This window comes from Primulina tabacum, chromosome 15, assembly GCF_025594145.1.
Source record: "Primulina tabacum isolate GXHZ01 chromosome 15, ASM2559414v2, whole genome shotgun sequence".
NCBI lineage: Eukaryota > Viridiplantae > Streptophyta > Magnoliopsida > Lamiales > Gesneriaceae > Primulina > Primulina tabacum.
Window position 1 is genome coordinate 28,046,503 of NC_134564.1, and position 15,096 is coordinate 28,061,598.

The 15,096-nt window shown below is 34.2% G+C and overlaps 1 protein-coding gene across 1 annotated transcript; it reads left to right on the forward strand.

The window, feature by feature from the left end:
- The first annotated feature begins 752 nt into the window (after nt 1-752).
- LOC142526979 (ATP-dependent Clp protease proteolytic subunit-related protein 4, chloroplastic) lies at nt 753-12,015 on the forward strand. Its single transcript, XM_075631677.1, has 3 exons — nt 753-1,057; nt 2,314-2,517; nt 11,872-12,015. Exons 1-3 carry the CDS (start codon nt 839-841, stop codon nt 11,998-12,000), a joined length of 552 nt encoding a protein of 183 aa, XP_075487792.1. The 5' UTR covers nt 753-838; the 3' UTR covers nt 12,001-12,015.
- Nucleotides 12,016-15,096: the final 3,081 nt, after the last annotated feature.

Consider the following 15,096-nt stretch of genomic DNA (forward strand, 5'->3'; position numbering starts at 1 on the left):
TATAGTTTTTACTCCTTTCAAAAAACGCTTTTAAAAACCAACTTAAAATGCATTTTTTGAAGTAAAAAAAGTACTTAGAGAGCGTATGATTAAACCTATTTAAAATAAATTATAAGTTCTTACATCTTATAAACTATTTTAGGAGCTTATAAGCTGTGATGTCTTATTTTAAAAACAATTGTTAAAATGTTTGGATGAACTTATTTTAAAATACTTAAAGACATTAATGTGTTTGGTATTATAAGATTTTTTTATTATCAAAATTACCGAAAAAAAATATAATACTCCGAGTTAATTTAAATAGTTATATATACAAATATAATTTTAATATTTTAAAAAATAAATCTATTTTAAATTTATATTTAGAAAAATTTATGTTCGAATAAAAAGTTTATTATTATTTTTAATGTGTGTAAATAAAATATTGATATAAAAAATTATAGTTAATAATTTATTCAATAAAAAGAAAAAAACGTATTTTAAATTGTATAAAAAACAAAGTAAATAAAATGATGATTAAAGAAATGATGATAAATGAATATTTAAGAATATATATAAAAATATTTTGAGAAGTAAAATATAAAAAAGATTTTTTTTAAAAAAAAGATCACAAATTTTTAAAAAACAACTTATAATCTGTAAAATTACTTATTTCGACAATTAATAAACTGTTCGTAATATTTTTTGTCAAACAAATTATAAAAACTTATACACTCTGAAACAGTTATAAAATATGCTTTAGATTTTAGGGTAAAAGAAATACCCTCACTCCCTTTTTTGAATTAACTTGGAAGGGACTCCGATTTCCCGGTTTCTCACTTCAACGGCAGCGGCAGCCATGACTTCTCCCGTTTTGCCCACGGCCGGAAGTACACTTAGCACGAACCCACTTCTAAACTCTTCATCCTCTACTTTTAAGCCTTCTCTCTGCACCAATTTTCTATCTCCAATCGTGGGTGTCAGCGTCTCAGGTGACTTTTCGGGTCAAAGAATCTGCCCTGCTTCCCTCAAACCATCTTCCTCGACCTCTCGTGGAAGAAGAAGTGTCGTCACAACGGTAATTAATCATATGAGTATGGTTTTGCTGTGTGGAGTTGTGCTTATTATTGTTGATTGGTGAAATGGGTTTCGGGTGATCTTTTTGAGCTCTTCGTTGAGAATAATGTTATGTTGCAGGCTGAAATAAGGATGTATGTGCTGTAATTGGCGCTGTGATTTACGCTTATACTTTTTTTGAGGCAGTGGAACTGTAAAGTGTTATTATTCTGATGATTGTTCCAAGGAGAGGATTCATCATTTTGTCGTCAAGATTCATTTTTACACTAGATTATGGTGGTAATTTTTTTTGCTTGCTGTGTGTGTCTAGTTACCGACCATTGGTGTCTTAGTTTGTACAAAATAGAGATGGTGAGAAGAGGAACTAAATGTCATGCGGATAAATTTTTGTGGCACTATTTGGAATTAAGTACCCTTGGTTTTAGTTCAGGTAAGGAAAAGTATTTTGTGCTCCTTATGGTTAAGAGGAAATTTACCGATGCAGGCGCAGCTAAGTAAATTCATATATAACTGATTGAATTAGCTAGATAGAAATGGTTGGCTTCTAAAATAATCGAACAAAAGAAGCAAAGAAACTCATGCATCACCTCAAAAATAATTTATGGTGCAGTTGTCACTGAAATTGCTCACACTTGTATTTTGAACTCATTATCTCATTTTGTTTTTGCTTCTGAGATAAGTGTTTACTGTGCATAGAGAAGGGTATTTGTTTAGTTTCTTGAGTAATTATGCAACTTTTTTCAGGATGTCAATAGTGGCTGCAATCACGGTTATAGATTGTTTTCTCAATTTGGTAGTAACTTGTATAGAAGGTTACCGCCCCTTACTATATGCACCCAGTAACCAAATTCAACTCTATTTATATGCATCTATCTATACTACATAATAGGCAAAGCACGGGCATGTCAAATTGGTTTCTTCGGTGTGTCAAAGAAATTACTCTAAAATGCTCGTCATTTTGTGCATCTTCAAGAATGCTCTACTCAAACTATATATTATCTATGTCAATATTGTATAATAAGCATAATAGGTAATGAATCAATATCGTAAATAAGATATTTTAATTTAAATTTGCATGTAATTATTTAAATTGATTTTATAATGTCATTAAATATGTTTTTAACAAAATTACATTATTCTAAAAACTAAAATATATTTTCATGTGCATCAAGTGTGCTTTTCTCACTATTATTATTAATTATTCTAGTGCTTGTCTTGCTTATTATCTCATTTGTGATTGGCTCCAATTTGTTATAGGTTATTCCTTTCTCTAGGGGAAGTGCTTGGGAGCAAGCTCCACCAGATTTAGCATCATACTTGTACAAGAATCGGATTGTCTACTTGGGAATGTCTCTAGTTCCATCTGTCACTGAATTGATACTTGCAGAACTCCTTTACCTGCAGTACGAAGATGAAGAAAAACCAATTTACCTCTATATTAATTCAATTGGGACAACAAAGGTTAGACGATGCGTTTTTCATTTAAAAATAAACCTAGATGGAGCATCATTTATGTAAAGGGTAGTCGTATGACATAAAAGTATCATGAAATAAAGTGAATGTGTGTTTCAGAGTTAAGTGTTGTGTGCGGTGTTGTAACACCTAATACAACCTGCAGCGGAATATATTTCAACACACAAAATTTTACGTAAATACAGTAACACACAAAGAATTATGCACAAGCGATGCTTAATGGCAAAATATTCACTAGAATATATTTTCAGTTTACACAAAAACAATATTAGTGAATAAAAGAAAATATAAATCACTTAACAGAGTAAGGGAGCACAGTGTATTCAAAACATTTATCAAACTAAATAACCAAAACTACGGATGCAGCTTTTGTGAAGCCGAAAATCTTTTTCATGTACAACACACTAATCTGCATTGTGATTAGGTATTGTGTCTGCATGTCTTCAACACTTCTCGACAATACAACAATATGCCTTGGCTTGAGCACTTTATCTTTTCGATGTAAATCATCAATTCTTGTGCTTGCTCCTGCGGCGTCTCTCTTCTCTTGTAAAGGGTGGTTGTATGACATAAAAGTATTGTGTAATAAAGTGACTGTGTGTTTCGGAGTTAAGTGTTGTGTGTTGTAATGCGTAACACAACATGTAGCGGAATATTTCAACACACAAACTTTATGTAAATAAAATAACACATAAAGAATTATGCACAAGTGTTTCATTTGTGCGATGTCTAAGGGCAAAAGATTTGCTAGAAAATACTTTCAGCTTTACACAAAAACAGTACTAGTGAATAAAAGAAAATCTGGCTCCTTTAGCAGAGTGAGGGAGAAAAGTGCATCCAAAATAATTATCAAACTAAATAACCAAAACTACGGATTCAGTTTTTTTGTGAAGCCGAAAATTCTTTTGATGAACAACATACTAATCTGCACTGTGATTAGATGTTGTGTCTGCGTGTCTTCAACACTTCACTGTAACACAACAATATAACTTGGCTTGAACACTTGATCTCTTCGATGTAAATCTTCAATTCTTGTGCTTGCTCCTGCGACGTCTCTCCTCACACTCTCACCGTCCACCTTTCCCAGCAGTTATCTTTTATATTTATATGCTTCCTTTGCCCTAGAGTTTATTCCATAAAAAATGAATCCTACAAGTATGAAAACAAGAATTTTATTAGAAAATAAAATCTTTTAAACACTATTACCATATATTGAGTTCTTACCATAAATATCTATGATCTAGAAAGACAAAACTATATAAACAAATGCATGTGGTCTTATTCCCCGTAAAGTAAGCTGGTGCAATCTTCAGCTTTTCACCCACATCAGAGAGATCCACATCCATGTCTCCGATTAACCTTGAGATTCCAGAATGTCGTATATTAAAGACGGAAATGACAACTTTGTTGATTTCAGTCCACCATTATAAAATTTAACAATTGTTTGGAACATCAATTTCCCAAAATTAAAGGTATCTCCAGTACCAATTGCAAACAAAACAAATGTGTGTAACCACTGTTGTATTTGTGAGGGAGTCCAATTTCGGATGCTCGTTTTGTGCAACACTAAATAAAAAGATATTAAATTTGCTGCAGACAACCGTTTAGATGATATGGAAAAATCTTAATCAGTCCGCAAGTGATGATAGCTGTAACTTCATTGATATCCGGAGTCATTCCTTCTGTGTCTTCATCAGGTGTGTTGTAAAATGCATTGATAATTGAAGGATTGAAGTTATAGACTCTGTCACAGACAAACACTCATCCAAACATTGGAGATCTATCATCACCCACACTGGATGAGAGATTTGAGAAAAATTCCAGATTTGGCTTTCTGCAGTACGGTGCTATTGCAGCAGTCACCTGTCACCATTGACAACAGCCGACGATTGGTCAGGAATAGAGTCAGATTTTGCTTCACGTAGGCATCAACATCAATGTTTTTCTCATCAATTAGTCCTCGATTGACGCGAAGTGGCCACAGAGCAAGAGCATCTTCGAAATAGAACTTTGTGGAGAATGACTTACTCAAGTCATAATCTCGATGTTGTCCATGGTGTCGACAACATTGTCCTCAACATCAGGACCAACATCAGCATCATCACTTCATCACCACCAGAATACTAATCAGAATCAGAGTCAAGAGTTGAATCAGAAGTAGAACCGTCAAAATTGTCTGAGCGATTTTCTTCGAACTCTTGCAACTTTTTTTCATTTGGTTCCTCTGATATGTCTTTCTTCAAGGTTTTTTCTTCTTTTAACCGTGCAAGAAACTCAGCTAGGGACTCTTCGTCCTCAGTGGGATTAGTCTGTTCTTCAGAAACCACAGTTTCTTTCTTAGCTATAGTAGAGGGCGTCTTTTTTTCAGTAGCAACAGGTTTTGGTATTGCGACCAATTCAAAATTTTCATCATCAGAGTCATCTCCAGACGAGCAATCAGGATCTAGAAGATTCGCAGTGGAGGAGGATGCTCAGAACTTTTTGGATGGGATGAAATCAGGGTCATACCCTGTCTGACGCTTTGATCATCTTGGTTGCGGAGGAACAGGGAAGACACGATTCAATTCTTCAAAATCTGACGGATTGTCAACATCTATTGCATCATCCCACTCCCCAGGGGCAATGACTTCAAGCCGAGTTGGTCCTCGGCGACCACAACCATCTGAAGAAAATTAACAGTAGGGGGTTTTGTAGGCGGTGTTGCCACACGGGGTGGACCACCGGCGCTTGCAGCCATTTCGCTTCGAATATCAAGAGGGTCGTATCTAGTTCCGGCCATCTAGTGAAATATAAATGAGAATTACAAATGAAACCAACAATACACTAAACAAGAATTTGCGCAGAGAGCAAGAAAGATGGGAACATAGAAAGTTTGAGAGGAAAAACAAGAACAATTAGCAGTGATAAATTGTGTATTCACTGTAAAATTAAATACTTTTTCTTCCAATTGTAAAAAAATACTCACATAGATAACCACTCGTTTATGTCAAGATTTAATCTTTCATCCAAAGGTAACAAATACGAATCAATGCGATCATATTTCAAGAAAATCATCCAGATTTCATTCCTCTTCTACTCAACCCACTAATACACGAGAAATCACATATGTCCAAAATCAGGAAGATCAGGGTTTCATGCAAATATCACAGGTTCAAATATGATAGCTCACTAATTAAGAGAAAATCACATAACGATTAACATGAATGTCTTTTTTATTCATAAAATATGACATGTTCAAGAAATGTCAGACATTTGATCAAATTGTAAGGTGTTTATATGCAGTGTTGGAAACATCTCTCAGCAACACTTCCAATTTCTAAAAATATTTTGGTTTTCCAATACACAAAGCTCATTAACACTTTATTTTTTATTTGGAAGTGATAGTTCCCACACTAGAAAACAGTATTCATTGGACTCATCTGGGTAGCTTTTTCCAATTTTTTATGTTATGATTTCTGTTTTTTGATTCAGAAGAGGTAGCTCTTTCTAAAATAACAGTCTTCATTGGACTTTTTTTGGTAGCTTTTTCTATTCTTTTTCTTCTGATACATAACATAATTTTTTTTTGCTCAATCTTCTCAAGTCACTTTTCATATGTGACAAGATCATGGAGTACACGAACATCCCTCAACTACTTTGTGACTTAGGCATAGTACATCTCATGGCCAAGTGTGTTGATTGAAACAGAAGTAGAAATTGAAAGCACATTAGGAAATAGTCATCACATTATAAACAATTCACAAAACAAGATGAATGAGTTAATACAATGTCTAACATCCTATAAAAGCATATGCATATTGGTTGTTGTCCTAGATGTCGCGACATCCGAGAAAACATCAGTGAGTGATTATGCACACAAACTGAGAAACTTTCTAATGTTGAAAAATCTCTCGAAATCTAGTGGTTTTGTGAGAATAACTGCCAGTTGGTTTTCAGTTCCGACAAATTCATTCGGATTATTCCCTTCTCAACCAAATCCCGAATAAAGTGATGTCTGATGTCAATGTGTTTTGTGCGTGAGTATTGTACTGGATTTTTTGAAATGTCAATTGCACTAAAGTTGTCACATTACACAATCTTCTACCATTTGGTTCATCCACATGAGTTGTGATCATCAACTACCAGTTGCCACATATTCAGATTCAGCAGTTGAAAGAGATACACAGTTTTGCTTCATTCTGTACCGTGACACCAAGTTATTGCCTAAGAAAAAGCATCCACCAGTGGTACTTTTCATATCATCTAAATCTTCAGCCCAGTCAGCATCACTAAACCCAACTAGATTGGTGTTAATTTCTTTTGTGTAACATAATCCTAGATCTACAGTTTTTGCAATGTATCTCAAAATTCGTTTTACTGCCTTCAAAATTCGTTTCACACCATTATCATTACTCATCGTTTTATTGCTTTGATCATCATCCTCGGATTCTGTTAGTCTTAACGTGGGTGTTGACCCTGGTGTCACAACATCAGACACAACATCTGTGCTGACCAGTGACTTAGATGTTTCCAGCAGACCGTCTACATCATCTTCGATCGTCTTCCCTGCTAGATCTGCAAGATCATCAAACACAACATTAATTGAACATACGATAATCACGACTATTCGTTGAATATCCAAGGAACAAGCATTTACCACTTTTGGAATCAAACTTAGCTAGGTGACCTCAGTCATTTAACACATAGCATATACACCCAAAAACATGAAAATACTTTAGGTTTGGCTTCTTTCCCATGATGATCTCTCATAGGATGTCATAGTCGAACCACTTCTTAAATACAACACGATTTGGAATATTACATGTTGTGTTTAAGACCTCAGCCAAAAAACGTTTTGAAATATTTTTGAAACTCAACATGACTCGAGCCATCTCTCGCAAAGTTTGGATTTTTCTCTCGGAAATGCCGTTTTGTTGATGAATTTTGGGGCAGAGAAATCGTGTGATATACCTTTTTCATCCCAAAAGGATGAAAAATACGAGTTCTCAAATTCCTTACCGTGGTCGGTTCTGATTTTACCAACCATAAAATTGTGCATATTGATAATTTTTGCAATTGGTCTCTTAAATGCATCAAAAGTATCTGACTTTTCTCTAAGAAAGCTTAACCATGTAAAACGTGAAAGCTCATCAACACAAACAGATAAATACTTTTTACCTCCAAGCTTTCCAGTTCCATTGGACCCATAAGATCCATCTGTAAAAGTTCCAGACACTATGCTGTCCCAAAATGTTATAACACTTGGTGCGGCACGGGGTTTGTTTATCTTCCGGCATGCTCCACACACATGTGGTATTCCAGAAGTTAAATTAGGCATACCTCGCACTCACACATCATATTTTCCTAGATTCTATAATGTCTTGAAGTTTGCATGACCCAACTTTTGATGTCACAAATCTAGTTCACTTACCTTCGTATGTATGCAAATATGTTCATCTCCCAGTAAGTAGCATTTGTCAACGGATATAGTACATGTCATCATAACACAAACATTAACTTTATAAAAAACTTAACACGTATTTTTTCAAACTTAACATGTAAATCATTATCACATAATTGACTAATTCTTATTAAGTTTGAGTTACGTCTCTCGACATGAAGCACGTTGTGAAGCTTAGGAAGTTCATCCACATTCAGTGTCCATTTTCCAACAATCCTTCCTTTTACACCAACTTCATAGGTTACTCAACCACTTTTTAATTCAACATAATCAGGAAGGTGGTCCTTCAAACTTGCCATCTGGCGTGAACACCCACTATAGAAATACTAGATACCTGGATTGTTAGTTTTTAAGGAGATATAAACAATGGTAGAACGAATTTCAGGCTTAGGTACCCAAATCATCTTCACTGAAGGTTTCTTAGCGAAGTGTTGCGGTTGGTGTTGTGCGACACTTGATGCAACATCCGATTTGCCTCTCAGCTCATGTAGTCATCCTTTGACTTAAAACAGTAAGGTTTGATATGACCAAGCTTAAAATGACATACAAAGCAACGTCTTTTTCGTTTAGGTTTTTCAGCAGTGTCTTGCTTCTTTGTTTGTAGACTTTTGACCGAAAGAGTGTCCTTTGGAACAACGGTATCGACATTTCCTTTCACAAAAATAGCTGGTTGAGTTTTAGAGTTTGACGATTCTCCAACTTCAAACATACTATTGTTTAATCCAGATCGGCTTTGCTATCCTTTTCATCATCAATATGGAGTCCAGCTTGGATAAGCTTGAGTTGAACTTAGCAAGAGTTTGCGTCGATTTTTTGAGCTCAGCCATGATCTTGTCCATCTCCAGGTCCTCCTTACTTTAAATCACCTCATGTCTGGCCACATAATTTTTCAACTCGATGTTTTCCTTTGAGAAGATCGAGTTCAATTTGTTCTTTTTTATCCAATCAGCATATAGTTCCTCATAGAGTTTCTGTACACTTTCCAAGGTGACTTCTTCATTTATATCTTGAGTTTCCAGATCACTTGAACCAGAAGAGATTGTCGCATTGAAGCTGATGGAACTTGCTGAATTTGGAGAGGTGTTCCTACTAGGTTTTGCATTACCAGAGGCAACACCGAGTGATTAATTTGTGTTGAACGTTTATTCTCCAAATTTGCAAACAAAGATGTATGGTTTTCCCTTTCAATGTATCCTTGTTCTTCGTCAAAATCTTCATCACTTAAGGAGATATTTAATCCCTTGTTTTTGCGAAGTCTGTTAGCGCATTTATTAGCATAATGATCGAATCTAGAACATTCTTTGCATTGAACCGAGCCTAGTTTCTTGACATCATATTGAACCTTTCCATCGTTCGTCGGTCGAAATTTTCCTTGAGTAGGTGCAATCCTATGAGTTTTCTCAGAAGCATTAATGCTTGGAAATTTAAGCTGTTGACCCGATTTCTTCTTGTCTCTGATCTTCTTTAGATATCAATGAGAAGAAATCTTCACATAAATCAGGCTCGTTGACTTCCTGAGATAGTTGAAACAAGTCATTGTATGAATCATCAGAAACTTGAAAAGCAATCGTTTTCCTCTTTTATTTTTTTCTGCAAATCCAGATTCATCTCAAAGGTTCTGAGGGAACTAAATAGAGCGTCCAAATTAAGCTTGGTGGTGTCCCAAGCTTCATCGATTGCACAAATCTTAATGTTGAAGTGTTTCTGGAAGTGATCTTAAACCTTCTTGACTAATCTCTCATTGGAGATCGGGTCACCAAGACCAAAAGCTCCATTGGCAATGTCTCACAATCGGCAATCATAAACAGTGATAGACTCTGTTTCTTACATTATCATATTTTCAAATTTTGAGGTTGTCATCCTGAGCTTGGTTCTTCGCATACTTTCAGATCTTTCACAGTGTCTTTGAAGGGCATCCTGAGAATCCTTGGCTGAGACACAATTGGTGATTACACTGAACGTGTTTATGTTCACAAAAGTGAAGATGGCATTGAGTGCCTTTGAATTGAATTCGAAATCTGGACTTCATCAGTCGTCCATGTACTTTCTGATTTAACCAAACTGTCACCATCTTCATCAACAGTTTTTGGTGGAGTCCAACTATCTATGAACATGTTGTCATGCCCTTTCTTCAATAGATTTGATGTAAACCCTCATCTTGACTTTACAAAGTGCATAGTTGTATCATTCGGAATTGGTGGTCGTAGTGCCGTGTTGACAAGCGACACGTCCATAGTACTATTTCCTCTCAACCAAAAATAACCAGAATCTCACTTAGTATCATCAAGTGTCCATTCTGATATTACTTGTAAAGGTAGTTGTATGACATAAAAGTATTGTGTAATAAAGTGACCGAGTGTTTCAAGAGATAAATGTTTTGTGTGATGTTGTAACACTTAATTCAACGTGCAGTTGAATATTTCAACACACAAAACTTTACGTAAATAAAATAACACACAAAGAATTATGCACAAGTATGTTCACTTGTGCGATGCCTAAGGTCAAAAGATTTACTAGAAAATACTTTCAGTTTACACAAAAACAATTCTAATGAATAAAAGAAAATCTAACTCCCTTCACAGAGTAAAGGAACAGAGTGGATCAAAAACACTTATCAAATTAAATAACCAAAACTACGGATGCAACTTTTGTGTAGCCGAAAATCCTTTGATGAACAACTTACTAATCTGCACTATGATTAGGTGTTGTGTCTGCGTGTCTTCAACACTTCACGCCAACACAACAATATGCCTTGGCTTGAGCACTTGTTCTCTTCGTTGTAAAGCTTCAATTCTCGTGCTTGCTCCAGCGTTGTCTCTCCTGTTTCTCGCTGTCCATCTTTCACAACAGCTATCTTTTATATTTATATGTTTCCTTTTGCCCTAGAGTTTATTCCATAAAAAAAAATGCTACAAAATATGAAAACAAGAGTTTTATTGAAAAATAATCTTTTAAATACTAGTATCATGTATAGAGTTCTTATTATAAATATCTATGATCTAGAAGGACAAAACTCTGTAATTCAATAAACACAATATTATAAAAAAGAAAATTTAAAAATGAATAATTTATATTCCTTTCAATTTAGTTTCTCAACGAAAGGGAAACATCATTTTGATTACTTTACCTAACAAATTCTGCAATCTTTGCAAATGTACGTAGATACATTGCCACTTTAAGTCTTATCACTCTACCATGTTGCTCTATTTTCAAATAAATGATTTCAGAATAGTAACCATAGCAATGTCATGCAACGATTAAATCATGTCATTCGTAGGGACGCATTTCATTGACATGCATTATTTGCCTAAGAAATTGTCAGTATATGTTGGTATCTATTTCATGTTTACCTGTAATGCTGTAATAAGGGCATGAAGGTATTCATTCATACATATGTGTGCTCATTTGATGAGACACTGAACAACCATCCTTCTGACTTTCCAAGTGGTTATCATTTATCGAGTGGAACAACCCTCAGTTATGGTTTTACATCATTAGTTCTTAGTCCCGAGACAACATGGAAGCTCTGCGTACTATAATATACTTTGATCCATTTATCGACTCCATCGAGGGTAATCAAGCGTGCAGATTAGGTGTAGTTTTGAAATACATAGGAGCCAATGTATTATAGTAGGGATTCACTGCTCACCCATAGGTGTTGATATTCTATGTGATCTGAAAAGATAATAGTGCAAGAAATCTCTGCTCGGAGTAAGACAAGTGCATTATGAAAATGTGTTTCCTTAGTTGCAAATACCATGTAACAATTATTTCTCGAAGATACATCACATTGTATCGAATTCATTTGCAACTCTCATGTACCAATGGTTGCATGTTTGATCGGGATATATGAGTTGAACGGACCTTACTGTACGCTAACCATAACTTAATGGTTCTTGCAGGTACTATCCGTGATGTCTGGGGAATCATGGGAAGATGTTAGACACTCTTACCATGAGCCAATGGGGCAGTCAAACTTAAGATCCGACGTTATTGATCAAGGTTTTGACGAAAAAAATGAAGCTAATTAGGATAATATCAAATAAGAACGGATGTTGTTTTGAATCACATGAAGTTGTAAACTCATAACTAGTTGCATCTCTGAACCATTGAGGGTTACACAAGTATTGAATTATGTGTTACCGTTGAGATTGTCAAATTCAAAGGGTGGGGGTTGAATTTGGCGATTGTAGTTTGATGAAGATCAAATGTATTGCTTATATAGGAGTTTATAAGTATATTTCATTATTGGAAGTTATGGAAGTTGGATTAACTGTAAATTAAGTGAAGAGAGTGCAACTTACAAATTTATCGAAAAGTTCACAAAACAAGCAGCTGCAAAAAATGGAACAATGGAAAATTTTGACTTTCGAGATTTTCACTTTTAATTATATGAACGAGATTTGTACCCTCGGTAAATCGGTGTTGTCTAATCTTTGATTGGATTTATGATGAGTTTAAAATTATTTAATTTAGTGAATTTTGAATATATTAATTACATAATAATTGAGTAGTAGTGAATATTATATAAGATTCTCATAGAATATTCTAGAAAGATTCTAGAATTAATTAATTGATTGATTAAAAAAATTAATAATTGTTATTTAATTATATCATATCATGTATTATCAATAGTTGATAATTATTTAATTTTACCATATATTTTCAAGAATGAAAAATACAATATCAGTTTTAAATAAAGGAAATATATAATCCTGATTCAAGGAGAATCCTGGTTGGATTGAAAAACTGTGTTTATTAAATACATATTATCAAATAAGTGATAACAAGCAAGTAATAAAACACACAGCCAGAAAATCTACAACCAATATTTTGATTTTCTCTCCACACTAGCAATTTTTGTCCACACTCTTAAAGTGTCTCGTCCAATCATCTCCCTTCTACCACCACGACACTACAGCCCCATCTTCATAGAGTCATCGTTGTTATGCCGGAATCCTACTATTTCTAGTGATTGAACATCTCAACGCAAGTTTCGTGTGGATTTCTTGTGCAATCTACACGAGTAACAAAGTATCTGATCGTGTACATAATTAGAAGGTCGAAGAAAGCTCTTAAGGATTGCCAAGAAGGACCAACTCCGCTAATCTCTGATTAGTTTAGTTTGCAATAGTTTTAAACGCAAAGTTAAATCGAATTTCATACCATATGAATGGTTAAATCATACAACGCTCAAGAACATTTTGAACGTCAAAACAAAAAAATAAATAAATGTACGATGCATCTTGAGTGCAAGAGAACAATATTCCAATAATTGTAGGGTAAATTTGACCATACTTTCATAAAATATCAATTTAGCTCAAATTTTTTTAATTTTTTTTATAGATTTTTCTTATAAAATAAATAATTAACATGATAATTGAGTAAATATGTTTATTCAATTTATTAATTTATTTTAATTTTGATAAATATACAAGATATGTGATTTTATGATAATATTTGATATTATGATTTTAATGTAATATTTGATATTATATGGTATTAAGATGATCAAGAACTATGACCAATTTGCTAGGTATATGTTAGGATATTTTACATGTTGCATTTTTAGTTATTCGATAATTATTAAAGTGGACTATTTGTGGCCCGTTCTCACCTCTTAAGTTTGTATTCCAATGTGTCATGAGAATTTAATGAAATATTAGATTAAGTGAGAGATCAAACCCAAATATACAAGAGTTTTAAAGATTTAAGACAAATAAAATATTAGAAGCTTTGTAATATACATTTGGATGCCAAAATTTGCCAAGGTTTTGGACAAGGATTCCTGTATGGCTCTCACATATCAAATAGATCTCGATTATCGACCATTCCTTAATATTATTATGCATGTGATATATTATAAATAATCAGTATGCACGTTATTATTATTGTAATAACTAGAGTGGCATGAACCTGACAAACATACAAACAAATATGTTACACTTTTTAAAATAAATAATAAGACAAATTTTTGAAATTAAAATCTCTCTTTTTGAATAAGATTCATAATTTATATTAATTCCATTAAAATAGAAGACAAAGGGAGTTTAATATTTTTTTGCCTTCCATCAACCGTGATGGCATGATGAACGCTATATGGGGTCATTGTTTGGCTCGTATAATTGGGAAAGACTGGAAGCCGGAAAACTGTTACTTTTACTGACATATTGATGTGAAATACGTTGAAGTCCTATGACTTTGGCTCATATATTTGGGGGATCTCAAGGCGATTGTCAACTAAGATTCGACATTGATGGGTTGAGCTCGACACATAAAGATAAATGACATCATATTATTGGGCCTTTATCAAGTGTGATGCAAATAACATGAGGGTTGCAAGGGCTTGCAACTGGGCTTTATCTTTTGAAAATTATGATTGGCAGATATAATTCAGGTTCATTATTTAGAAGTTGGAACTTGCATACTCACTAAAGAAATATGATTTTTCATTTTCATCAGAGGTGGTGAAAATGTCAAAATAATGACAGACAATTCATAGAAACAAAAGACCATATTTTACGTCTTATAAAATATTTTAAAATAATCAGTAATATTTATTATGTTTCAATTTCATTATATTTATGGTATCGTCGCAAAATCCTTTATCTGTTTTTCTTTATCAAAACAAGCTGACTAGACCAAATTACCTAGAGTGGTTGAGGAGTTTAATTTTTTTAAAATCCGAGAAAATAGGACATGGGCTCAATACGGCTCCTCCAAAAGAGGCTAGTTGTCGATGCCCTTGCAAAGGAATTGGATAGGCTTGAGAAATGGTGGGAACATGACTTGCAAGCTAAGAGCTATATATTAGCTTCTATGTCAAACAAAATGAAAAAACAACATTGACGGTCACCTACAAGAGTTGTACAGTAGAAAAACACGTCCATTAATGCGTGTTACTGTGAAGGAGCTCATGACATCACGCCTGCGAGAAGGGGTCTCGATCCATGAGCACTGTGTGAGTACGATTGGGCTCATCGAGAAGCTACTGGGCTAGGACCTTGTCATCCCAAACAAATTTTCTACAGACATTCTCATGTTGTCACTGTCGTCTTCGTTTGATAGGTTTGTTGTAAACATCAAGGTCAACAAGATAGAGGCTATCATTGAAGATCTAGTCAATA